The sequence below is a fragment of the Eschrichtius robustus genome, chromosome 3 (assembly GCF_028021215.1).
Source record: "Eschrichtius robustus isolate mEscRob2 chromosome 3, mEscRob2.pri, whole genome shotgun sequence".
Lineage (NCBI taxonomy): Eukaryota > Metazoa > Chordata > Mammalia > Artiodactyla > Eschrichtiidae > Eschrichtius > Eschrichtius robustus.
Genome location: NC_090826.1, coordinates 36360504 through 36384542, shown reverse-complemented (window position 1 = coordinate 36384542; position 24039 = coordinate 36360504). Strand labels below are relative to the sequence as shown.

General features: G+C 58.7%; 4 protein-coding genes across 21 annotated transcripts in view; 1 reads left to right on the top strand and 3 right to left on the bottom strand.

Moving 5' to 3' along the window:
• The window catches only part of SLC6A9 (solute carrier family 6 member 9), a 31280-nt gene extending 27944 nt beyond the window's left edge, over positions 1–3336 (top strand). For all 6 annotated transcript variants that reach the window (XM_068539726.1, XM_068539721.1, XM_068539724.1 and 3 more), the window contains 2 exons: positions 2085–2255; positions 2377–3336. In XM_068539726.1, coding sequence (XP_068395827.1) covers positions 2085–2255; positions 2377–2571 — 366 coding nt within the window. In that variant the 3' untranslated portion in view covers positions 2572–3336. The remainder of the gene's footprint in view (positions 1–2084; positions 2256–2376) is intronic.
• A 278-nt stretch (positions 3337–3614) lies between these two features.
• Positions 3615–7297, bottom strand: CCDC24 (coiled-coil domain containing 24). 11 transcript variants are annotated; one of them, XR_011073521.1, is made up of 8 exons: positions 6670–7297; positions 6412–6528; positions 5646–5723; positions 5015–5069; positions 4478–4547; positions 4288–4366; positions 3838–4206; positions 3615–3748 (listed from the first exon to the last, which is right to left on the bottom strand). XR_011073521.1 is itself a non-coding variant. In XM_068539730.1 (8 exons), exons 1-8 carry the CDS (start codon positions 7197–7199, stop codon positions 3703–3705), a joined length of 1164 nt encoding a protein of 387 aa, XP_068395831.1. In that variant the 5' UTR covers positions 7200–7297; the 3' UTR covers positions 3615–3702. The 11 variants fall into 11 exon arrangements, 9 of the variants coding, with proteins under 9 accessions (XP_068395831.1, XP_068395832.1, XP_068395836.1 ...); XM_068539730.1 differs by having other exon boundaries at positions 4018–4206; XM_068539731.1 differs by having other exon boundaries at positions 3615–4206; positions 6670–6845; positions 7074–7297.
• Positions 7298–7946: 649 nt separating this feature from the next.
• On the bottom strand, positions 7947–18239 carry B4GALT2 (beta-1,4-galactosyltransferase 2). Of its 3 annotated transcripts, none has more exons than XM_068539718.1 (7): positions 17959–18239; positions 15990–16345; positions 15551–15786; positions 12259–12449; positions 11994–12116; positions 11773–11877; positions 7947–8817 (listed from the first exon to the last, which is right to left on the bottom strand). In XM_068539718.1, exons 2-7 carry the CDS (start codon positions 16291–16293, stop codon positions 8667–8669), a joined length of 1110 nt encoding a protein of 369 aa, XP_068395819.1. In that variant the 5' UTR covers positions 16294–16345; positions 17959–18239; the 3' UTR covers positions 7947–8666. The 3 variants fall into 3 exon arrangements, with proteins under 3 accessions (XP_068395819.1, XP_068395821.1, XP_068395820.1); XM_068539720.1 differs by lacking the exon at positions 17959–18239 and adding an exon at positions 17853–17948; XM_068539719.1 differs by lacking the exon at positions 17959–18239 and adding an exon at positions 16828–17007.
• A 907-nt stretch (positions 18240–19146) lies between these two features.
• On the bottom strand, positions 19147–22479 carry ATP6V0B (ATPase H+ transporting V0 subunit b). The gene is made up of 8 exons (XM_068537930.1): positions 22300–22479; positions 21502–21550; positions 21197–21280; positions 20992–21069; positions 20709–20778; positions 20537–20588; positions 20126–20316; positions 19147–19452 (listed from the first exon to the last, which is right to left on the bottom strand). The coding sequence occupies exons 1-8, from the start codon at positions 22364–22366 to the stop codon at positions 19426–19428; spliced, it is 618 nt and encodes a 205-aa protein (XP_068394031.1). The 5' UTR covers positions 22367–22479; the 3' UTR covers positions 19147–19425.
• Between the last annotated feature and the right edge of the window lie 1560 nt (positions 22480–24039).

Here is a 24039-nt window from a genome sequence, read left to right as displayed (position 1 = left end):
CCGTGCTACACCAGAAAGAAGTGCAGGAGGAGGGGTGGTCTATGGACTAAAAACCCTCTGATTTACTCCTTTATGCTCAGGGTGAGAAGTGGGGGGCAAAAGGGATTTGCTAGTGTAATGGTCCCTCCACAGAGAAGAGGCAGGGCCATCTCTGAGTGACAGAGGGGTCAGCCCAGTGGCCAGGGCAGTGTCCGGAGTCATGCCCCCATCATGCCAGCTCCTGTGTGCCACAGAGAGGTCAGCACCGGATTTCCACTTTGGCTCATGTTTCTGAATAAAAGGCCCCTGAGGGCTGAGGCCTCCATCACATGGGTTGTGGGATCTTCCCGAGCCTGGCGCAGTAACCAGCTCTGGCCACTGGCCCAGCTTTGAAACAGGAGCAACGGAAGTCTCCTGTAAGTGGTGGGAAGAGGGGAGGGTAGATGCCAGCCAAGCGCAGTGCCCTTGAGGGTTGTGGCTTTGGCCCAGGACCTGCCCCAGGGGAGCTCATCCTCCACGGCTCCCAGGAGGCTGCCGCCCTGCTTGGAGACCCAGGGCACCGCCCAGGCAGGGCAGGAGGCAGGAAGGGCCCTGGGTCCAGTGTCTCCGCGAGATTGAGTCAAAGGCGGCAGCGCCCTCTCTGTGCCCAGAAAGCCAGGCTGGAGTTACCTTCAGGTGAGGATGTCAGGCTCTGTGGACACGTGTTTCTGGGCTGTTGGTTTTCTTTCGGGGCTTTACTTCTTTATATTGCTGAAAAGGTCTTTTTTGACAAACTCCATCCTTCTATCAGCTCAAATAAAGAATTCATTGGGACTTCCCCAGCGGTCCAGTGGTTAAGACTCTGCCTTCCAAGGCAGGAGGTGTGGGATCGATCCCTGGTCGGGGAAGTAAGATCCCACATGCTGTGCGGTGTGGCCAAAAACTCAAAAATAAAATTTTTTTTAAGAATTTATCCACAGCTTAGATCAGGATCTAATTCCATTCAGAAAACTTGCTCTAAGCTCCTCTGTGTGCAGCGTCCCAGAAGGGCCCACCCACCCCTCAATGGATATGGGTCTTGCCTTCTAGAATTTGGTCACCCGGAAGGCTGGAGGGGCCTGAGCTCCAGGACACAGATGAGGGCTCAGGGTGGATGCTGAGCCCTCCTGGCAAGTGGCACCCACTGCCCTGGCTCCTCTGGGTGGCCCATGAGCCACCTGCCCATCTTTCTGCTAACTTTAGGTTTTTCATTGCTGGAACCCCAGGCTTTATTTCCCATGTCCCTCATCTCTTTCCAAAGCGGTTCCCGAGAGCATCCCCAGCCTGACACTCATGATTTCTAGCCTTTGGAGCCTCCCCAGGCTGTCTGTCACTGTCTCCATAGCCACAGACTGGCAGGACTTTGCCCTTTCCTCTCCCCCATTACTCCCACCTCCTTGCATAAGTCAGTTCAGATCAGCACACGAGATTGTGCCAGGCACCGTGCTGGGCACTGGAGACCCAGAGCTGATGCAATCCCAGGAGCTCCCAGGTCTGGGGGAAACACCCATAAAATGCTTAGTAGATGGAAAATGCCACTAAAGCCCTTTCAGGAAGAGGAGACTGGAAATCAGTGGAGGCTTCTTGAAGGAGGTGGCATTTGCATAGGGTTTGACAGAGGAAGATGCAAAAGAGGATCCTCCATAGTATGAAGGGTGGGAAACGCTGGGTGTAGCAGAGACACTGAGACAGTAAGGCCAGAAAGATAAGCTGATGTGAGGTGGAGAAGGCCCTAAAGGCCAGGGATTTGGCCTTACCTCAGCAGGCAATGCAGGGCCATTGCGAGTCTTTGAGCAGAACTGACTTCCAAGGGCCACGGCAGCTGAATGGCTCCCTGGCTGGTTCAGGATTATGCAGAAGACAGACCTCTCCCCTTCCACCGTGGCCACCTGCCCATCATACCCTGGACCCCTGGTTCCACCAGCTTCTTCCACTACCCAAACACTGACGTCACCCCTGCCCTCCCCAAAATGCCTCTTTCTAGTTTGGGAAACTGGAGAGGGAGGGAGAGGGTGCGGATAGGAGGCCTGAGGCCTGGGTGGGGCTGGGCAGGACTCACGCCCACTCCCGTCCCCCACTCTCTGCAGTTCATTCTCATCTTCACGGTGATCCAGTACCAGCCAATTACCTACAACCACTACCAGTATCCAGGCTGGGCTGTGGCCATCGGCTTCCTCATGGCTCTGTCCTCTGTCATTTGCATTCCACTCTACGCCCTGTACCAGCTCTGCCGCACAGATGGGGATACCCTCCTCCAGGTGAGGGGTGGGGGCAGGGGGCAGCCAGGTGAAACAGGAGGGGGTGGATGGACGGGGCTTCAGGGCTCCCTTCTGATGACCGTGCCCACCCCGCCCCCAACCATGCCTACCTCTCCTGCAGCGTCTGAAAAATGCAACCAAGCCAAGCAGAGACTGGGGGCCCGCCCTCCTGGAGCACCGAACGGGGCGCTATGCCCTCACCATTCCACCCTCTCCTGAAGACGGGCTTGAGGTCCAGCCGCTGCACCCGGACAAGGCCCAGATCCCCACGGTGGGCAGTAACGGCTCCAGCCGTCTGCAGGACTCCCGGATATGAGCACAACTGCCGGGGGAGTGCCCCACCCCCGCCCCGTGCTCCCGCCACAGAGACTGGGGAGGCGGTGGACAGGTGTCACCGCCTGCCCCTCCACGCCCTGACCAGGGCGGCTCCTGTCACCTTGGCCACCACTGCTAGCGTGGTCATTCGTGCTCGTGTCCCTAGTGTTTACAGGTCCTTTGGATGCCAAGATGGCAGCTGGGGGGCGTGAGTGATGGGAGGGTTGCTGGGGGGCCCAAAGCACTTTGGAGGGGTCTCAGGCCAGGTCCCCGGAGGCAGCTGGACTTTATGTGGCCTCTGATGCCCCCACACGTTACCCTGAGCTAAGGTTCTGGGTGGGCCCCCTACCTGTCCCCCTCCCCGAGCCTTCAGCCTCCTGACCAGTGTTCCTGCCCCCAGAGCAGACCCCAGCCTCTGCCCAGGCAGATTTGGATCTTCCTACCTGGAGGCAGGGTAAGGGGCTAGGGGGCTGTGCAGTGTTACATGTCAGGCTGTAACCCCAGCCCTGTTTGTCTGTGCAATTATTTTTGTAAAAATTGTATTATCTGTGGTTGCCACCCCCTTGCCCTTGGCCTCGGGCCCAGTCTGTCTTCCAGGCCTGCCTGCACCTCACTCAGCTGCTCTGGGGTCTCTGCGCCGCCTCCCAGCACTGGCTGTAGGGCCAGCCAGCAGAGGCCCATGACCCAACAGCCTGCCCAAAGAACTCGTTTCTGGGGGATAGCGGTGGGGTGATGTTCAGCAGGAGGTTTGAGCCCAGAGCCCTGGGGAAGGGGACCCTACATGACACCCCCTTGCCCTCCCTCTGCCAGGCTAAAGGCCCAGTCTTCCCAAAATGGGCTGCCCTTGTTCACGTGCCAAATGGTCCCAGCCGGCGTGCCCCACCCCCTCTCTGGAGCCAGAGCTCCTTCCCCCAAGCCCTGCAGTATCCGTTTGTCCGTCCTCTGTGCCCCTCTGTGCAGTGACAACCCCGGAAGAGCCGCCTCTAATCCTCTGTAGCAATAACGGTGCGCCGCCCACCCCTGCCCATCCGTGCACCACTAGGATTTTAAAGTCCATAGATTTTAATGAAATTTCTATTCCTGTCTCTGCGCTGCTGCTGTGCTTTGTCTGGGTCCCCCATGGGGACGAGAGTCAGGGCTGGGATGAGACCTCTTCCTGCCAGACCTTTGAGGGATGCCTGGGAAGAGAAAGGCCAAAGGCTGTGATGGTCAGGACCAGACACCAAGGACCAGGCGAGGGGGTAGGGTGAGGGCCAGAGAGACAGACAGCCTTGGAATCCTGGTGAGGCCTCATCCAAGACTAGATCTGAAGTGGGCTGGGCCATGGCAGCTGAGAGGTGTCAGCAGCAGACAGGGCGAGTTCCAGCAGAAGCGGAAGTCTCCTTCCTGACCAGCCCTTCAGGTTGGGGCCTGGGGCGCCACACTGGACATCGGAGTGGAAGCTGGCCTTTTTCTGGGGCTGCACTGAAGCTTCCGTCCCCAGCGGCAGGTGGTGGCCAGGCCTTGAGGTTTGGGGCAGCGCTCCAGAGGAGGAGAGGGCAGGTGGCACTGGAGAGGCCTGGCCCAAACTCCAGCAGCCCCACGGAGGCAAGGCAGTGGTCCGAGGCCCTGGCTGGAGGACTCCAAGGGCCGCAGCCTGAACAGGAGGGAGTACCTGTGAGGGGGCCGTGGCCTGCGCTTAGCCCACCCGTCCAGCTGTCCACCTGCTCTGGTTTACCTGTGACCGGGGGAGACACGGGAAGGCCTCGGAGGTGCCCGCAGCTCCTGTTGCATGGCTGCCTTCTGTTCCTTTAGCTCTGGAGGAGAGGTCTAGCTGAGACACAGCGCTCAGCAGTTCCAGGGTGTGTGTACAAGAGCAGGATGGGGACGGGAGGCTGGGTGCTCTGGGGCCTGCTCAGGGTCCTCACCTGCCAGGGTGGGCTCTAGGCTTGCCTCAGAGGGCCAAGGGGCCCCTGTATACTCCTCTTCCAGGCGGCGCTGCAGGGAGAGCTGGCTCAGTGCCCAGCCTTACGGCAGGGGCGGGGCGGGGCGGGATGCAGAGGCCAAGATACCCAAGGTGGGGCCCAGGAACCACCCCATGCAGCCTCCTCATCCCAGCCACCTGAGGACACTCCTGAGAGGAACACCAGCCTCCCTGAAAAGCTGAGCTTGGCAAGGTAGTGGCAGGCCCGAACCCAGACATGGGGAAGAGAAGGAGGCAAAAGACCAGGGGCAAATCCAGCAGGTTAATCTAGAAGTGCTAACCTTGGACTTAGGGACTCAACCAGAATCTGGATTCACACGTACGAGAAGTGTGCATACAGGAGAAATGGACACAGGACTCACACAATCTTGGCACACACAGACACACACGTATGTGGATCTCACACACCAGGTGAGAGACGGGTGTGTCTAGGCTCAGCAGAAAGGCTCTGGGGGTGGGGAGGCCCAGGGCTGCTGCTCACCTGCAGGATGGCAACCTCCCTCTTCAACTTGCGACACTCCTCCTCCAGGAGGGCCCTGGGACATGGGGGAGTGCGGCACCGGCAGCAGTGCTGCAGGCCCGGGGCACAGCAGAACCCTCCACATAGACCCAGCCTCCAGCCTTACCAGGAGTTCCCTCTAGGCCCTCCTTTCTCAGCCCACCTCTCCCTCTGCTGCCCAAGTGCAATCCCAGCACAGCCTTGCAGCCCCGCCAGCCTCTTCCTGGGCAGGATGTGTCCTCTCCTTGCCCGCCTCCCAGCGCCCACGCTGGGGGGCCCCATTCTCTCTTCTGCACGACAGTACTGGGCCTGCAAGTCCTCCTGCCTCCATTCTCCCCCAGATCACAGCCCTTCCCCTGTTCAAAAGACTCCTCTGTGGTCCATCTCTCTCCCACACCCCAGGATAAAACTCCTCAGGCCAAGGCCCCTGCTGGCATCCCTACTTGGCTACTTCCTGGCAGCAACCTCACCAGCAACCTGCCCTACTCTCCTGGGTCTCCCCATCAGGTATGCTGCCTCCCTCCTCCTTCCTCATAGTCCCAGTACGTCAGGATCCATCCCCCGTCCCACCCTCCCTGTCTCGACCCCCACTGCACACACTCAGGGGCCTCACCGCAGGTATCCGGCAACCTGGTCAACGTGGGACACGTTCAGTTGGTCCTTGATGACGCTGAGGTCCCTGTGACAGCTGCTGGCAGATGAAGTCAACATCACTCTCCCATGTTGCTTCACCCCAGGCCTTCAGGACACAAATGCCATTTCTCCTAGACAATTTTGTGTGTTTTCTCACAAAGGCAACATAAGATGGTACTAACAGGAGGAGTTCTGGAGCTTGGGTTTGCAAATGGGCTCTGCCACCCTTCACTGTGTGTGAGCTTGGACAAATCCATCCTTTCTGAGCTTTAGTTTCCTCATCCGCAGAATGGGGACATCACCCACTTCCTAAGGATGTGCGAGAACTAAGTTGCTGCCATTCAGTGATGAACACGCTGCTGCTCATTTATCTCGTGCAGTCCCCAGCCCTCTCTAGCACAGCCCTTGCACCTGTTCTCCAGGCCGGAGGAACAACTGACCACTGGATGAAGACTTTCCTTCCACCCATGCCTGCGTGTAGTGCTCCCTCTTCCTGCAAAGCTCTTCTCTTTTTATCTGTCTGGAAGTCTGTTCCTCATGCTCTAAGACCCAGATCAAACCAAGCTTCCAGGCTTGGTACATGTCTCCTGGGCTTCTGCAGCCCTCATGTGCTGATCCCTACAACAAGTGGCTGTAGAAGTGTCCAGTCCCAGACCAGGAGCTCCTCCATGACGGCAGGTGGGACCCGCCAGTTGGCTGGGGCCTCTGCCAAGCGGGAACAGACCCCTCCTTTCCTACCACTATACCTGGGCTCACCAGCTCTCAGGCGGAATATCCCCTGCTCTGGCAAATCACGCCTGGGCTCCTCCAAGGCAAAGCGCAGGACCCCGGGGCTGTACTGGACCCAAGCCTGGGTCTGGTCCCTGCAGAAGGTGCACACGGGGGACACTCAGGGGCTCCTTCCAGGGAACCACAGGAAAGGCGACCCTGGCCCCTTGTCAGTTTCAGGGCTAGCCCATCTGAGTTCTGGGGACAGGGCCCAGCCCCAGGTCTGAGGCTCCAACCTGCCCTCACAGATGGCCTTCCGGCGGAGACCTTGGAGCAGCTGCCGCAGTTCCTGGCGCACGAGGTCTCTGAGGAGGGGCGGTGGTGCCAGAAGGGAGGAGAGGTCAGAGGTGCGGCGCGAACCAGGGGCTTGGAAGGATCGAGCCTCTCGGAGCAGTGATCGTAGCATCACCACCTGCAAGGAGAGCTGGGACACCTTGCGACTGCGGGGGGAAGTAAGGGGAGGAAGGGGAGCTAGGGGAGTGAGAGGCAGGGCAGAGTTAAACTGGAGAGGGCTGGGCGGACAGTGAGATCCGACAAGAGCTCGAAAGTTACCGGGCAGAGCCAGGGACCCGGAGGAGGTGAGGAAATCGCCCAAGTCGTGGGATAGGCCTGGAGTGGGGCCCACCTTCCCACGCCCCACCTCTGCCCGCAGCTCCAGGCTCAGGTCCACCGTCGTCTCCCCGAGAATCCTCTTCACTTCGGGCCGCTCCGGGAGCGGAACGTGCTCTTCCACCAGCTCCCACAGCGGCGGGGGGTCCCCAGGCATGGCCTGCCCGCACCGCCGCCCCGCAACGCGCGGCCGCACGCTCGGACTGCCGGACAGCTGATCCGAGAGCTGGGTTACTGGGAGACCGCGGGTCTCCCAGTGCCGGGCACGCCCCGCCCCTTCCTGGTCTCACAGGCCACGCCCCCAGCCTGTCTCTCGGGCCGGCCCGTCCCCACGGCTAGAGTTGCCCGGTCCAGAGCCGCCGATCTCTGGCGCTGTCTCTTCTACCCAGCTACTGGCCGACTCTCCGGGGCCGGGGACCAGGAGCCAGGCCGCGGGACTGGGGCCCTAGCCCCACCTCTTCCGCGCGACCGTCACCCGGGAAACGGGGCCCGCTACCCCAAGCCCCGCCACCAGAAGGCCCCGCCCCCGCCCATTCCGGGGCGGTGCCGGCTCGTGAAGCCCAACCCACAGCCCTGGTAGGTGGTTTTGGAGTGCGAACCATCCACACCGCCCTGACTCCAAGCACCTTTCGGCTTCAGGGCAGGTGAAAGAACCGAGAAATCTGAGCCCAATGGGTTTATTACTTCTTTGTCACTTCTGGCCGGGAGGCAGCGGCAGGGTAAACATTTCTCCTTCCAGCCGGCGGAAGTCTAGCGAACCACTGCATTTCGAGGGGCCTGGGGAACCAGGACAGCCTGGGCCAGACCGATGGGCTGTCCTGGTTCCCCCTGGCCCTCCCGTAACACACTCTGGGTCTGGGTTTAGGGATCCAGATCCCCATCCCCAAACAGACAAAGGGGCTGCTCCATTCACGTTTTTTACTAAAGCACCCACACAAGTTTCTGTGCAATGTACAAACACGAGCCGGCCCTGGGGCTACTGCCTTCTCTCTGAGGGGGGCGGGACAGGAACCCAACGGATCCGAGCCCCATCCACCCCATGCAAAGCCCAACCCCAAGATCCCAGACAGCGACACAGCACGCCCTCTGGTCCCCTCCTGGCGCTGCTCCTCAGCAGGGGGTGCACCAGAGTTTGCCCCCTACAATGTTGAGTGAAAAAGGTTTCCCCTCCCCTGGGAGCATGGGGGATCCCCAGGTCTGAGAATTCCCCCTGGAAGCGACATTGCCCCCTAGTCATACCTCCCACTCTTCCAGGCCCTAGGGGACTCAAGGGGGGGAAACTGAGGCACAGAGAGGTGGAGTGACCTGGCCCAGGCCACTCGGCGAGGCAGTGCAGGGGCTGGCCCAACCCTGACAGTGAGGGGGGGCTGAACTGGGGAGGGAGGAGCAGGAAGAAGGGTTGACCCCAGAGAGGGCTACACTTGAGGGGCCTGCCCAGGACAGAAGCTCCCCGAAGTAGGTTCTGAAACTTCCAGGTGCAGCTGGGGGGCCTACTGAAGACCCTCAGAAAACAGAGCCCACAGTCTCTGTCCTGGGGGATCTGTCACAGAGCAGCCACCAGCCAGGCTGTAGGTCAGTCCTCTGGCAGGCAATCCTTGGCACTGGTAGCCTTTGTCCATTGGTGTCAGCCCCGAGGAGGCCATGATGGGGGCCGCCCAATGTCCACTGTGATATTAGTGAAGAGCGGTTGCCGAGACACCTCCAAGACCTGGTACCGCACTGACCCGATGCCATCCCGCTTCATGGTCAGCTTCGTGTTTTGAATCTTGGTAAACCTAGATAGGATGGAAGTGGGTCCAGATCAGGGCTCACCACCAAACCCAACAGAGATCACTGGGGCCAAGGGTCACGCCATCCTGGCTTCTTCCTGGGGTGACTCAGTTCTCTTCGTCACCCCGTCCACCTGCCTGGAGCCCTTTGGCTCTTGCAACTACCCTCCAAAAAGAGATCTCACCCCCTTGAGTCCAGAATCACAACACCCTCACAAATCTTTCTCTCATCTCAGACCTAGACACAGGGCACCCCACAGGTACCTCAAATGCAACGTGTCCTGTATTTTATGCATCATCTTTACTCCTCACACCCATCATCTCTGTGCCATCTTCTCTGTTCCTCATCCTTTAGTCACTCCTTCACCATCTATTTATTGAGCAGTCCCCGTGTGCCAGGCGCGCTCTAAGCACCAGGGTCACAGCCATGAACAGGACAGCAAGGTCCTTCCTCTCGTGGCAAGTCTATTCCACTAAGGGAGACAAGTAACAGACAAGGAAGACATCAGCGCGCTAAGGGAGACAGGAGAGGGAGACCAGGATGACTGCCATGGAAGGGGTGCGTGTGGGCCATCAAGCTGACAGCAGAGGAAGAGCATTCCAGGCAGAGGTAACAGCACATGCTGACCCTACACTGGAAATGTGAATTTGCACAGCTGAGTGGCTAGAGCTTAATGGGCCAAGGGGAAAAACCAGAGTAAGATTAGCTGGGAGGTTAGAGCATGTACGGGCAGGCCTCTGTAAATCAGAGGAAGCAGTTTTTTATTCTGTGGGTGAGAAGACACTGAGGGATTTTTCGCCCAGTTTGGGGGAGGGAGGGCCAGGGAACATGAACTATAGAAGAGGGAAGACAGAAAACCAGCTGGGCAAGAGGACGGAGGCCACACCAGGGCAGAGGTAAAGGGAAAAGTGGACCAGCTCAGATATGTTTGGGGGGGTGGCACTGATGTGACCAGCTGATGGTCCGGACATGTAGGGTGAGGGAAAGAAGAATCCAGAGCTCCTAGGGCTTCCCTGGTGGCGCAGTGGTTGAGAATCTGCCTGCCAATGCAGGGGACACGGGTTCGAGCCCTGGTCTGGGAAGATCCCACATGCCGCGGAGCAGCTGGGCCCGTGAGCCACAATTACTGAGCCTGCGCGTCTGGAGCCTGTGCTCCGCAACAAGAGAGGCCGCAATAGTGAGAGGCCCTCGCACTGCGATGAAGAGTGGCCCCCGCTTGCCACAACTAGAGAAAGCCCTCGCACAGAAACGAAGACCCAACACAGCCATAAATTTTAAAAATAAATAAATAAATAAAACTTAAAAAAAAAAAGATCAATTTGGTTATTAAAAAATAAAAAAATAAAAAAATAAAAGAATCCAGAACTCCTAGATTTGAGCAAAAGCAACTAGGTAGATGAAACCAGCATCCACAGAGTTCCTTAAGCCAGAAACATCTTGCTATCATGCCACTCCCCCACCTAAGGCAGACATCACAACTGAGGATGGCACCTAGACACGCTATTCCTGCAACAGGACCATGGCCCCTGGCAGGTGCTTCCAGAGCTCCACTCCCACCCTCATCCCAACTGTTTTGATCCTCCCAGTCGTTCTGAGCTCAGTTCAGATCGCTATCCAGAGCCATCCCAACACTGAGCGCTCTCCCTCAGATGCCCTGAAGCCCCTCTTCTCCCAGCCTGTCGTCCTTGCCCTGCTCACCATGGTTTTTATCTGAACTGCTTTTTCATCAGCTCCCTGGACGCCTGGTGTGTCATGCTTCTGCCAAAGATCAACCCTACATCAGTGCTGCCACCTCCCTCCCCACTCTGACACACTGGCTTCACAGCAGAACATCCCTACTGGTCCCGTGGGGGCACGGCAGCGTCACACCCACATGCCCCCTGGGCTCCGTCAGTTCCTTTGGGCCTAGTCTGCTTCCTCCTGCTCCACCCAGCAGCTCTGCCAGCCCTTCACCTTCTTCAAACTCAAAGGGTGGTCCTTCCAAACCCAAATCTGGTCCTGCCCCTTCCCCGCTGAAAACCCTTCCATGACTCCCCAGCGCCTCTGGGACAAAAGTGAAACTCCCAACCTGGGATCAGCAGAGACCCCCTCTCCTGTCACTCCCAGCCTTCAGACTGAAGAGTTTCAGACTCTCAGTGTATACAACGGACGTTCACATTCCAGACTCCTACACATACTATTCCTTTTATCCAGACTGGCCTCCTCCATCAGCCTGGTGAATATAGCACTGTGCCTAGGGTAGGTGTGTGACAAATATTTGTAGAATGAATAACTCTTTTCAAACTCCAGTTTACCATCACCTCCTCCAGGAAGCCTCCCACCATCACTCCCTCTTCTGCCAGGACAGCACCTTGCCCTGATCACCTTGTGCTGCCTCTGCCGGCCTCCCTGCCTAGAATGAACTTCACACAGGCTATCCAGCCAGGACTGGGTCTGACTGCTCTGCACCCTCTCGCCCCCTGCCCCTACATTTCACATGCCCTCAGGCACTTCTCCCACCCAGCATCAGACACCAATGTTGCTTCCTCCTCGGAGACCAGCCACCTACTCCAATCTCAGAGGGCTCAGCAACGACTTCCACTACCACCCCGCATTGCTCGGGCCACCTCTGTTGGGTCCGCAGGCCCTGGAGCTGTGCTCTGGGCCCACTATCTCTCGTCCTATCTGTTCTGGCACAAGTGAGGTCTGTGAGGGCACCGAGAGGAATGCAAGCTACTCAGTGACGATCTGAGCCCTGCCTTTAAACTTCAGTCACTTCTAGGAATCAGGCCAGGGGTGAGAGCCGGACGGGGTGAGGCTGAGCTGGGGACTGGGGAACAGGGATCGGGGGTGGTGGGAGTCATCTCTATAAGTCAAGGGTCGGGGACCTTGGGATCACCTCTGGGTGTCAGTGGCACTGGGACATCACTGCTACGGAGTAAGGGGCCGGGGCGGTTGGGGTCGAGGGCGCTGGGGGTCACCTTTGAGGGTTGGGCTCATTATGCTTGTCCCGGTCGTGCTTGATCATGCGGTAGCGGCCTATGCGGACGTCTGGGCGCGAGATCTTCATCCCAGCCAGGGAGATCCTGGGGACGGGGACAGCCAGGCTGGAGCAGGCACCAGGAAGGGCGAAGAGCCCCGCCCGGTCTGCGCCACCCCCGCCTCAAGCACCCAGTCTACTCCCTACCCTGTCCCCACTCACCGGTTGAAGATGTCGTCATCCTCACCACCCCAACCCCAGTACTCGTTGGGGAAGCCATTGATTCTCAGGAACTGGGATTTATTCAGGCCCGACACACCTCCAAAGTAGCCAGCATAGGGCAGCCTAGGGCACGCAAGGCAGGCATCAGTGAGGGGCCTCAGGGGATTCCAGATGGAGGCCCGGCAGCAAGGGGGCCACTGGAGCTGGGAGCGATGGCCTGGGTGGGGTGGGGAGGCCTGGGTCCACCTGAGAAGGGAGCCCTCACCGAAAGCCGAACTTGTCCATGGCAATGGCGAAGTGGCGAGGCTGGTCGCCACAGCGGTACAGGTTGCGGTCATCCATGGGCACCAGGTCCACGTCACTGAAGATGAAGCAGTTGTAGGTGGCGTCCTCCTTCAGTGCCTCTAGGAAACCCACGTTGAGCAGCTTGGCCCGGTTGAAGGTGTCCTCACCGTGCTGGGGTTGGTGGAGGGGACAGGTCAGCTCTGGGCCTGAGACTTGGAGGCACCTGCCACTTTACCACCATCCAGCGCGGTCCCTGCGGGCCCAGTACTACCCCCACCTGCCCCCATCGGGGCCCCCAGACTCTAGGAATCAAGGCCAGCTCTTTACCCTGGACCTGGCCTTGCAAGGCCTTTCAGGAAGTGACTCCATCTTCTCTCTGGCCACTGCCCTCAGATGCTGAGGACCAGCTATACTACATTCCTCCACGACCCCAGAACACGCCAGACTCTTTCTTGCCTCCAGGCCTCGGTGTTAGCAGTTCCCTCTGCCTGGAATGCTCTCCTTCTATGCTTATCAAACTCATGCCTGGAAAGGCCTCCTTCACCAAACCTCCCCGCCCCAGTATAATTACTCATTTCCTCCCGTGTGCTTCCCTTATGCCAGGGTCCATTCCAACTGTTACAATTTAGAGCTCTCCTTTCATTCATTCCTTCTAACATGCCAGGTGGCCCTGTCCTTGGTGCCAGGTGTCTTCTCTGTGCTGGTGCGAATCCTAGAGATGACCGGCCCTGAACACACAGTTTCCCTACTGAGCACGTCACAGAGTGAGATGAACCAAAAATGCCCCCAAATGACCAGCATCTAAGATGCAGAGACCACGAGGACTGAGCCACTGAGCCTCAGCCACCTGTCCCCTCTGGCTCATGTAGATCCACATCCAACTCCCCGGGCAGCCTCTGGGACCAGGACGGGACCAGGCTCAATTCACTTGTCTCCGCAACAAAATGATAAGCACAGTGAGCCTGGGATCCCCCGAGAAATGGGCTGCGGGACGAGGTCTCCTTGAGGCCGGCCTCCTGGCCATGTAGCCCCAAGCTCCAAATTCTGGCCAGAGCAAGAAGGGTTCCATGGAAGGAGCTGGCTGGCCCCTGAGCCCCCTGCTCCAACCCATGATCTCCAGGCTGGAGCCAGAGACGCTCCTGGTCTTCAAGTGGGCCCTTCTGGAAGGAGAGGAGGAGTAGCCCCTCCTCTTCACCAGCCAGCCTGGGCCCGAGGGGGTGGGAGCTGCTCCCCTGGAACCTGAACGGCCCAGCCTCACCTGCTCTCTTTCCTCCTTGCCCTGAACCTTCCCACCAGCCCTTGGAGCAACTGTCCACTTTCTCCTGGCTCATCGGCACTCCTTCCTAACCTCTCTCACCACCCCAGGGCCCTAGGTTTCTCCCACAGGGCTCATAAACATGCTCATTTCTCTCCCATCCAAAGAAAGCCCTCCCTCTAGCCACCGCCCTACCTTTTGCCTTCCCTTCTCAGTAGAGGGGTTTTTTTTTGATCGAGAGTTGTCTCCAATTGGCTACTTGCATTTTGTCAAATCTGATTCCTTCTGCAACCCACTGCAATCTGCTTCCGCCCCCACCAGGCCCCTGAAATGGCTCTCGCTGGGCCCACCTTGTTGCTAAATCCACTGGACGCTTCTTAGTCTACATCCTTCCTTACTCCCCCAGCAGCGCTCATGCAGCTGCCACGCTCCCTTCTTGACGCTTATTCCTAGGCTCCTGGGACACCAAGCTCTCCTGGGTCTCCTCAAACCTTTCTGGTCAACCCACGTGGCCTCTGTGTTCTCTCTTTCTCCACCCGTTCCCTTATGTTCTGGCTTTCTCCTCTCAGCTCCCAGGCCCCCCCTGGGCAGGCTGACATTGCTGGTTTTAGGGACCATCATCTGTGTACTGGTGGCTCCCAGATCCCTCTCCACCTCAGACCTCACTCCTAGGTCGATTCATTTGCCCAACTGCCTGCTGAACATTCCTCTTATACTTCCCCCAGGCACTTAAATTCATCACATGCAAAAAAGAATTCAGAGTCGCACTCACCCCCAGACCTGGCCCAGATCCTATGTTCCCATCTCATTCAGAGGCGCAGGCATCCACACTGCCAACAGTCAAGACAGAAACCCTCGAGATGTCCCGGCATCTCTCTTTCCTTACTCTCTGCTATAGTGTCACATCTCTCCCCTCACCCACACGATTCCTGCCCGACTCGTATGCACATTCACCACCTCCTTCCTGAACATCGTAGCCTCTTCCCAACCGGGCCCCCTGCCTCCAGGCTCCCCTTGCATCCCACTGTCCACAAGCAACCAGAGCAATCTTTTTAATAAGCACACATACACATTGCTCCCTCATTAAACCTCACAACGGTGCCCCATCACTTTCAGGCTAGAATCCAACTCTTTAAGATGCCTCCTAAGACCCTTCTGGATTTGGCCTCCACTAGCTCTTCCAACCTCATCTCTGTTACCCACCCTACACGTTGGACCCCACCCCTCAGCGGACAGTTCCCGAACACGAGACCAGTTCTCTCATTGGGGCCTGGGGCCTCCAGGTCCCTCTACATTAAATGCTTGCCTCCTCCAGTCCCTCCGCCAGCTGATGCCTGTTCATCCATCAAGACCCATCTCAATCGTCGCTTTCCCACCCCAGGGCTGGACCAGGCCCTTTGGTGGTCCCACTGCCCCCTGCTCCAACTCCAGTCACACAACATTGTCCTGGAGTCTAAAGGGATCCAAGTTCAAGTCTGGGAATTCTCTGTGGGGAGGAGGGCCTGTATCAGATCCTCTCCAGGTTCCGGCAGCCAGCCCCAGCCAGGCCCATGGCAGGGCTCAGAGCCTGAGCTGAATTCCTGGATCTCAGCTGTGCTCAGCACTTGGCCCTAAGGCACACTTGATCCCTCTTTCAGGTCTAACTCTCCCTCTGCTCGGGGCCCTCCATATCTCAGAGCCAGCATACCCTAAGCCGCCACCCCTGTGGGTGGGGCCTACCACGGGTAGACAATGGCTCTCACCCCCTATCGAGGCCATGCACACACCTGGCAGTGTGCACACCACCATTAACACACATGCACGCCCCTGAATGCACATACAAACCTGCCTACACACGCAATGACATACACGTGCCCCCACACATATGTACACGTGTCCGCACAACCACTGGCAGACGAGCAGCCACGAATGCCCCCAACCCCGTGGCTGCACCAGCAGGTATGTGGGCCCCTCACCCACGGGTGCTCGTGGGTTCCCTGGTGGCTGGTGGCCAGCCTGGGGGCCGCAGGCAGCACACCTGGTTGATGACATAGATGCCATAGCGCAGCCGCTGTCGCCTGAGGATGGGGTGCAGATAGTGGAGCCAGTAGCGTAGGTGGTGCTCCCGGTGTCGGAAGGGGATGATGACCGCCACCGTCTGGGCTGGCGTGCAGTCGGGCGGTGTATAGCGGCCGCCCAGGAGCACGCCTGGGTTTTCCCTCTGCACCCGCTCCAGGGGCATGGGTGAGGTGAACTCAATCAGCAGTCGGCCCACTGCAGGCAGGACGGTGGCAGGAATCAGGCCTTCATCAGAACCCAGGGACACCAGCCCTCTCCCTCCGCCTGGGGTGGGCAAGGGAACCCCAGAGACAGCCCTCTGACAACACACCCAGACCCTTGGCAACCCCGTGGGTCAAGACTCCACTCCCCCAGTCCCCTGCCCACCCCTAGAGGCAAGCCCCACCCTGCAGTCTCACCAAGACCAGGCGGCGAGTCAGGACAGGGTGGCAGGACAGGAGCCGTGGGGCCCGGCCGGGCGCTGGGAGCCTCGGGGAGCCCGGAGCTGGGGGCGGTGGCGTTGGGCCGAGAGCAGTTGGTACTGCTGCTGGCGGCTGGGTGGAGGGCACGGGCGGGGCCTCGCGCACTGAAGCGGCTGAAGAAGGCCAAGTGCTGGGCGTAGACGTCAAAGTAGAGGATGACGGCCACGAGAAAGTGCAGCAGGCAGAGTAGGAGCACGGCCTTGCAGACGCGCTCCAGCGTCCCCCCGAGGAGTCTGCTCATCCCGCAGGCGGCCACCGGCCCGCCCAATGGGCCCGGGCATCCGGCTGCTGGCCTGAGCAGGGGTAGGAGAGAAACAGACCCAGGAGGTCAGGGCCGGAGGGGCTAGGCCACCCACCCACCTCCTGCGCACCGCTCACAGTCTTAGACCCGCATCCTCACACTTACCTGCTCACACCCTTCGACTTACATTCTACCTGCAAATACACACAAACAGTCCCTGGCAACTCACTACTCCCGCATCTTCACACAATGCCTTCCTTCCTCATCCTCACTGACACTCACAAGCACAGCTTCACCCACTCTCACACTCAGGTATGTGCCCTTATTGCCTGACTTCACACACACCCCATGGATTCCCAAGAACATGGACACGTGACCTCTAGGTCACGCTGGCTCATACCTGAACAAGGAAACACGTTTACGTATAGACCCACATGTGTTCTCTGTGCCCCAGAGAACAAACGCCCCACAGACCAGCATCCTCAACCCAGGACTCCTGGTCTGGGGGAGGGAGACCATTTACTGAGTACTTACCATGCAGGAGCGCTTTGTACTCAAGACTTCATTTAGTCCTCTGGGGAACATGGTGGGCAGTGGTTTGGTTGGACAGGTTCCAGTGGCAAGCAAGCCAGGCCATCTGGGACCAGGCTGGGAAGTGGCCCTCAGCATCCAGGTGGCCCAAATTTGAACAAGATGTTTATGGGATCCCTTCCCTCTGGAGCAAGAGGTCAAAGTACAGGGTGGGGCATCAGACACCCCTCCCATAAGACCTCAAGGATTGGGATGAACTATCTGGGGCCTGCCCAGCACTGCTGGTTCTGATTCCCAGAAAGGGGAACGCTTGGGCCCTGGAGACAGCATGTTAGGAGAGGGTCTTGCCTGGGCCATGCATGGCTCTAACTGTGGGTCCAACACAGCAGCAACACTTCTGGGGGGCACTTCTGGCAGTGCTTCAGAGAGCAGGGTGAGTCCCACTCAGATACATAGCGTCACACAACCACAAAGACACCCGCAGTCCCAGCTACAGTCACCTGCACTCAGATACACACAGAACTACATATAGAGTCACAGACACGCCTGGGTGACAGGAACAGCAACACGAGTCACGCATTCACAAACAAAGCCGCCGCTCCTGGACTTACAGAGTCACACAGACGGGCTCCCGGGCAGCTCACAACACCCGGACCCACGTGCAAATACTCCCACCCCTCCCTCCGGGGCAGGGGTTCTGGGTCAGGCTGCCAGGCTGCGAGGTGCGTTTGGGCGGGGCTGTAAGGCTGAGTGGCCTGAACACGTGGCACCCCGAGACCTGGAGGCAGCGAAGACAGGGTGGGTGTGGAGCCTGGCGGGGAGGGGGCTTGGAGGAGAGGATGTGGGGTAGGGGCCGAGGAAAGGGGCGCGAGGAGCGCCTCCCCACGCCACGAGGCCAGGGTGAGCGAGGACAATAAGGGAGGCTGGCTGGGAGCGGGCAGAGGAGCCCGAGGGGGGCGAGGAGACTCGAGGGATGGGGGTAGGGTGGGGTGACGCCAGGCCGGTGTCCGGCCGCTAGCGACTCTCACCGGGTCCTGGGCGGGGATCTCGGGGCCGCGCTCGGGGCACCCCTCGCGGGGCCGGGTCTAGAATCTCGGGGCCCCGGGCTGGGGGCCGCGCGCGCCCCCCTCTCACCCGGCGCTCGGGGCTCAGCAGGGGGCGCCGCTCCGGCTCCGGCTGGATTCCGGGCTCCGGCGGCTGCGAACGGCTCCGTCCCCCATGGCCCGGCCCCGCCGCCTTCCGCCTCCCGGTCAGCGGCCCCCGCGGCCCCCGGGCCGCCTCCCGCCGCCGCCGCGGGCCATGGAGCCGAGCCGCCCCGGGGGGCAGGGCGGGGCCGGGCGGCCGGGCAGACCCACGAACCCGCCGACCGATAGACCACAGCGCCGCCACCTCCCTCCCGCGCTACGGCGCCTCGGAGGGGCAGGCCCGGCCCGCGCGCCCGCGCGCGCGCCCCCGCAGCCCCCCGCCTCCAGCGCGCCCGTCCCCGCCGCGCGCCTCCGACGTCCGCCCCTGCCGGCGGCCAAGCGCGACGGAGCGAGGGGACGGAGGACCAGGGAGAGGCGGGAGAAATTAATCAGACTCATCCAAGGGGTTGGATTCGAGGTCCGAACCGGAGAGGGTGTGGATGGGTAAAACCCATTACGGAGGAATGGGGTCTGGTCTGGGTTGGAGCGCGAACTCAGCCAAAGAAGGGCACCTGGAAGTTAGGCCAACTCGTGCAGGGAGGTCAGGGATTTGTCAGCTCATCGATGGGAGCATGACTAAGGGTCCGCCAGAGGGGGCTGCTAGTTAAAATTGGGCAGGACACTGAAAGGCGTAGACAGAAGTGTGTGGCAGGGGCTTCTAGGGAACAGGAGGTTGGACAGGAGTGGGAGGAGCTGGACGTGGCCCCAAGGGATCAAACTAGTTACTGGCAGGGTATGGTGCGGGGACGACGGGCAGAGGCAAATGAATGGGTTCCAAGGCCCCAGGGGTAGAGATGATGGATGCCTGAGGGTAGAGCCAGGTAAGCAAATGTGGCCAACTGGGGCTGGGCTGACCAGAGCCCTGAGGGCATGGGACTAGGACACCTCCCTTCCCCACACAAACACATGGGCCCATATACCTAGACTCCGCCCTTCCCTTCAATAAAGATGTTCAGAACTACAGAGTCCTCAGCCCAGCACACTTTCCTTCCAACCCAGGTGCCAGCGTTGTCCACAGCAGAGACAGTGTATATGAGTCGGAAAGTTGGCAAGAAGCTGGCACGAAGTTGAGACCTACAGGCCTGTTTACCCTTCCTCTGTGAAAGGAGGTGGCGAAGAAAGGCAAGAGAAGCAGCACTGACCCAGACAAATACCATGTTTATTTCACAAACACTGGGAAGATGGGTTGGAGGTGGAGGTGGGACACGGGTGCAAAGCTGCACACCGTCAACAGCAGCCCACTCCCCACACTGCGGATCCAGCCAGGCAGTGCCTCCAAGTCGACAGGCAGCAGAAGTGAGTGCAGGGAGGGCCCTGAACACCAAGCCCCCTGAAAGCCTAAGGGGCACAGCTCCAGCTGTCCCGGGAAAACCACAAATAAATAAGAGTGGGGCACGGCCCCGCCCACACAGATCATCTAATCACCCATCTTCACTCTGGAGGTCTGCAAAAGAAGAACAGGAGAAATCAGTCAGGGACAGAGAAATAGATTAGACAATGACAAATGACAGATGATCAGACCCATGGCAGGACGGACAGACCACAACAGATGGATGACTGGACCAGGATGGACATGCTGTGACAAAACACAGTGAACAGGGACACAGAGACAATTACAGAGTTCAACTGTGGGACAGACAAGACAGAGAGAAGTGGCATATGGACAGTGCCAGTCACCAAGAGTCAACCCAGTCAGGCGCCCACAGTCACATTCAGACACTCAGGCTGGTCCTTCATCACACACACCTCAGATGTGCTGTCCTACTGACAGCACAGTCAAACACACCAAGACGGACTGAGACAGACGCATCCCAACCTGGTCTAGACTACAAAGACACAGAGGAACAGACAAAATAACAGAACAGGAAAGAGAAGCTAAATCTTTTATATATAGACACAACAGACAAAAAAAGACAGTTGTCAGTGATACCACATTGAAGACAGAAATAAATGGAAAACTTCAAAAGGGGAAAACCAAAAGATGGGAACTAGGTGGTGGAAACTGTTTAAGAGGTTCTTATGGTTACAGGTGTAGACGGGAGCACTGTGGCTCCTCCACAAGAAGGGTGAGGCTGGGCTGGGGACAAGGAGAGAGGCTCCCCAGGGGGATTCAGCACCTGAAGGATCGCAACGATGACCCCAAAGAGGCCGATGGCACTGCCGAAGATCTCCACAATGAGAATCTTTACAAAGAGGCTGGGGTTCTGTGCATCAGCCAAGGCAGCACCACTGCCCACGATGCCCACGCACACTCCACAGAAGAGGTTAGACAGGCCCACTGTGAGGCCAGCCCCAAACATGGAGTAACCTGGAGGGATGGAAGGGGAGCACTGAGGCCAAGCCAGACACAAGGAGAGATGAGGGCAAGGGATTCAACATGGACTAGTGGGGCCAGCCACCACCCCAACTCTACAAAGCAGGCCAAAGTAGGTGAGAGAATATCAAAGTGAAGAATCTAAGCTGGGGCGCGCACTGGAGGGGGAAGCAGCTGTGAAGCCCCAACTTTTTGCCTTCACACACCCACCTACCTGCATGGTAGTTTCGATGGCCAATGGCCTTGGGGTCAGTAGCACTGAAAGGCTGAGGGAAGCAGAGAAATAATCAGAAATCACCCCCTACTCCACTCCCCCTCCTCCACCATCACTAAGCAATATATAGAACACACTGGAATAGATGCCCACCCCACCTAGTCCTCCGTACCTCAGCCATGTTGCTAATGACAATCGCCATGATGATGCCATAGATGGCCACAGCCTCGCAGAAGATGATGCTGGTAGTGGTAGCGGGGGATTAGGGGGTGGAGAGGAGAAAGAGTTGAGAAAGAAACCAACCTTCCTCCCTGAAGAGTCTCCAGCCACCTCTCCCCCACTGACATCCGACCCCAACAGGAGGCTGGTCAGGAGCAGCACATCAGGCAGGTCAAACGCACAGGCAGCTACCAATGCAGCTGGTTCTGACAACCTTACAAGGGTCCTACACTTACCTGACCAGGTTCTTCGTCTTAATCCTGGGGGCCTTCACCCCTCCCCCAATGATGGAAGAGCCAGTGATATAGATGCCCCTGGTGGACGGATAAGAAACCAATGAGCAAAGCCCAATCCTGTGGTTGCCCCCGAGATGACTAAGAACCCAGTGACACCACTTGCTATGATTCAGCCCCTCCCCTGACCCATGACCCCAACACTCACCATGCTGCTCCAACCACAGACAGAGAGATAGCTAGACCAATGCCCAGGTTTGACCACATGAAGGGGGAAGTCTCCGTCAGGAACCTGGTGTGCAGACGGGGGAAGACAATTCAGCCCTGGTGGAGAAGTGGGCACAAAATCCACCCCCACCCCCCCTCCAACACCCCCAGTCCTCAATGCTGAGACAAAACACTTCATGTTTCCCAAAGGTCCCCATCCCAGACAGCTCGGGGGTGGGGTGGGGTAGGGATCAGATCAGAGAGGGCAGGCGGCAAAGAAGCTCCTAGGGGAAACCTCTCCCTTACCATGCCACATCAAAGCGGAAGCCCAAGTCAAAAATGGTGTAGCAGATTCCTGCAGCAGTGAGAAAAACGGGGGTTAGGGACTGCTCTCTAGAGAGAAGCGCCACAACTTAGGCAAGAAGTTACTGCTCAGCTGATGGGCCACCTTCCCAAAAGGTCTGCCTACACCTAAGTCAAGGGAGAGTCCTCTGGCTTGGCCCCACGTAAAAGCACAGCTGCCTATACAAATTCCTCTACTCAGACCTCCATTTTCTGCCACTCCCTCAGGAACATATACCCTCTGTGACACCACCTCCCAGACCCAGACCCGTCAAGGGGAGCCACCGGCAGGCCTGAATACCCTGGAGGAGGGGAGGGAGCAAGAGCTCTGGCCAGGCCCCACCAGATGCAGCCAGCCCAGTCCGAGCCGCTGTTTACCCAACACGCTGTGGGTGTGGGGAGAGAGCAAGACTACCGGGAAAAGAGGAACTGGAGCAGCCGGCTCGTGACCCAAGCAGGCCGGTCAAGAGCAAGAGAGGCACGACAGCAGGGAGCCGGGGAAGGGGGCGGCAGTGTCAGAAACGGACAAGGCCTGCGCTCGCGGTCCCCACCGAGCCCCGCCCGCGCCCCTCCCCAAGCAGCTGGAGATACGGGTCTCCTCTGTCGGGGTCAGAGGCCCGGACAGACGCGAGGCAAGTCCAGGAGCCCGGGGTGCAAAGCCCGCGCCGGGGCCCAGTATTCCCAAGACTCCGCTTCCCCGCTGGGCTCCAGCCGGGCTAGCTCGGCCCGATGCCGGCCCCGCCCGCCAGGGCCCGGCCTCACCCACGACAAGCAGGCAGGCCCAGAAGGCCACGAAGACCCCGGAGTAGAGCAGCACTAGCCCAGTCATGGCGGCAACGACGGAGGGGCTCGGGTCGGGGGCAGGGGGGGCCCGGAGCTCAAACCTCGTCCCTGCGTCCACCGTCCGCCCCGCAGTGTCACCTGACTCGCCCACGTGACGCGCCGGCCCCACGTGACCACACGCCGGGCCCGGCGCCCCGGCGCCGCCGCCGGTCTGGAACTTGGTGATGCCGGAAGTGCGGACGCAGAGAATTGTGGTGGTTGTAGTCTCGCGCCCCTAAGGGCCTCGGATGCCCTTCTTACTGAGTACCTTGACCCCTTGCCCGGCCGGTCAGTCTCGCGTCCGTTCAAGCTCGCTCCTTCTGCGCCCCGACACTCCGCCCTGCTGCGGCGCACCAGCCCTGCTTTCCTGCTCGCCGCCGCCCTAGCTTAGCCTCCAAGCCAGTGCTGACCTCGCAGGCCTCCCCACGACCGTCCCCCACAGTTTCACGAGAGTATCCGCTCCGTCCCTGACTGAGCGCATGCTGTTTCCTCTGCCTGAAGCACGCTTCTTCGTGCTCACCCCATGGCCCAGCCAACACCTATTGGTCTTGGGATACCATTCCCCCAGGAAGGCTTCCCTAACCAGAGGCAGGGGAGTGCGCCCGCTCTGGGCTCCCCCGCCGCCCTGGCGATCCTTAATGAAACTTCAGCAAGATCATGTCACTCTCTTTGAAATACCTCGGAGGCCCCCATTTCCCTCGGAATAAAAGCCATAGTCCTTAAAATGGCCTACTAGGCCTCTACTGTTGCGGCTCCCCATGCCTCTTACCCGACTTCATCTCCTAATACTTCCCCACTGACTCCCTCCTCTGACTGCACTGGCCTCCTGGCTGTTCCTTGAACACACCAGTCACACCCTCAACGCGTTGCACTTGCACTTGTTCCCTCTGCTTCTCCAAATTATCCACGTGGTTCATTCCTAACTTCTTTCAGTCTTTGCTCACCTTCAAAAGGCCTTCTCTGACCATCCTGTCTAATATTGCAGCCCCTTCTCTTGCACTCCTTCCCAGCTTTACCACAGCCCTTATCACCATTCTGCATACTAAGTGTTCCGTGTCTATCTCCCCCACCACGAGAATGTAAGCACCATGAAAGGATTCCTGAGCTCACTGCTGGATTTCCAGTGCCTGGCACACAGTGGGTGCTCAATACATATCTGTAGAATACATGATTGGTGCCCACCTTGTCCTAGTTACCACAGTCAATTTACAGAACTGCCTCTACTAGCAGACTGGGCAATCCCTGAGGGCAGAAATCACATCTCCCTGTTCACCTGCTTGTTCAACACGCTGGACAACGCCAATATGCCGAGATTCTCAGCAAATGTGGGGAATTAAGAGGTGAGTCATTTCATTTCACCCCTCTGAACCTTTAGGGTCCAGCAACTCCACTTTGCCTGAAGCACCCACAATGCTGGTTTATGCCTGTTTTAGCATGGTGTATCCTTTGCCCAAATGTCTTTTTCACCTCACTTCTGATTATTTTTTTTTTCCCCTCCAAGCGATCCGGCTTAGGTAACACCCCCTCTGAGAAGCCTCTTCTGGGCTCCAGCTGCCCCTGGGGGCTTCCCTACTCATAAAGAATATTGCTTCATCATGTGGCAATTGCCTGTTTAACTGCCTCTCTTCCCAGCCACACTGTGAGGACAGGAATCCAGTCAAATACAATTCAGATCTCAAC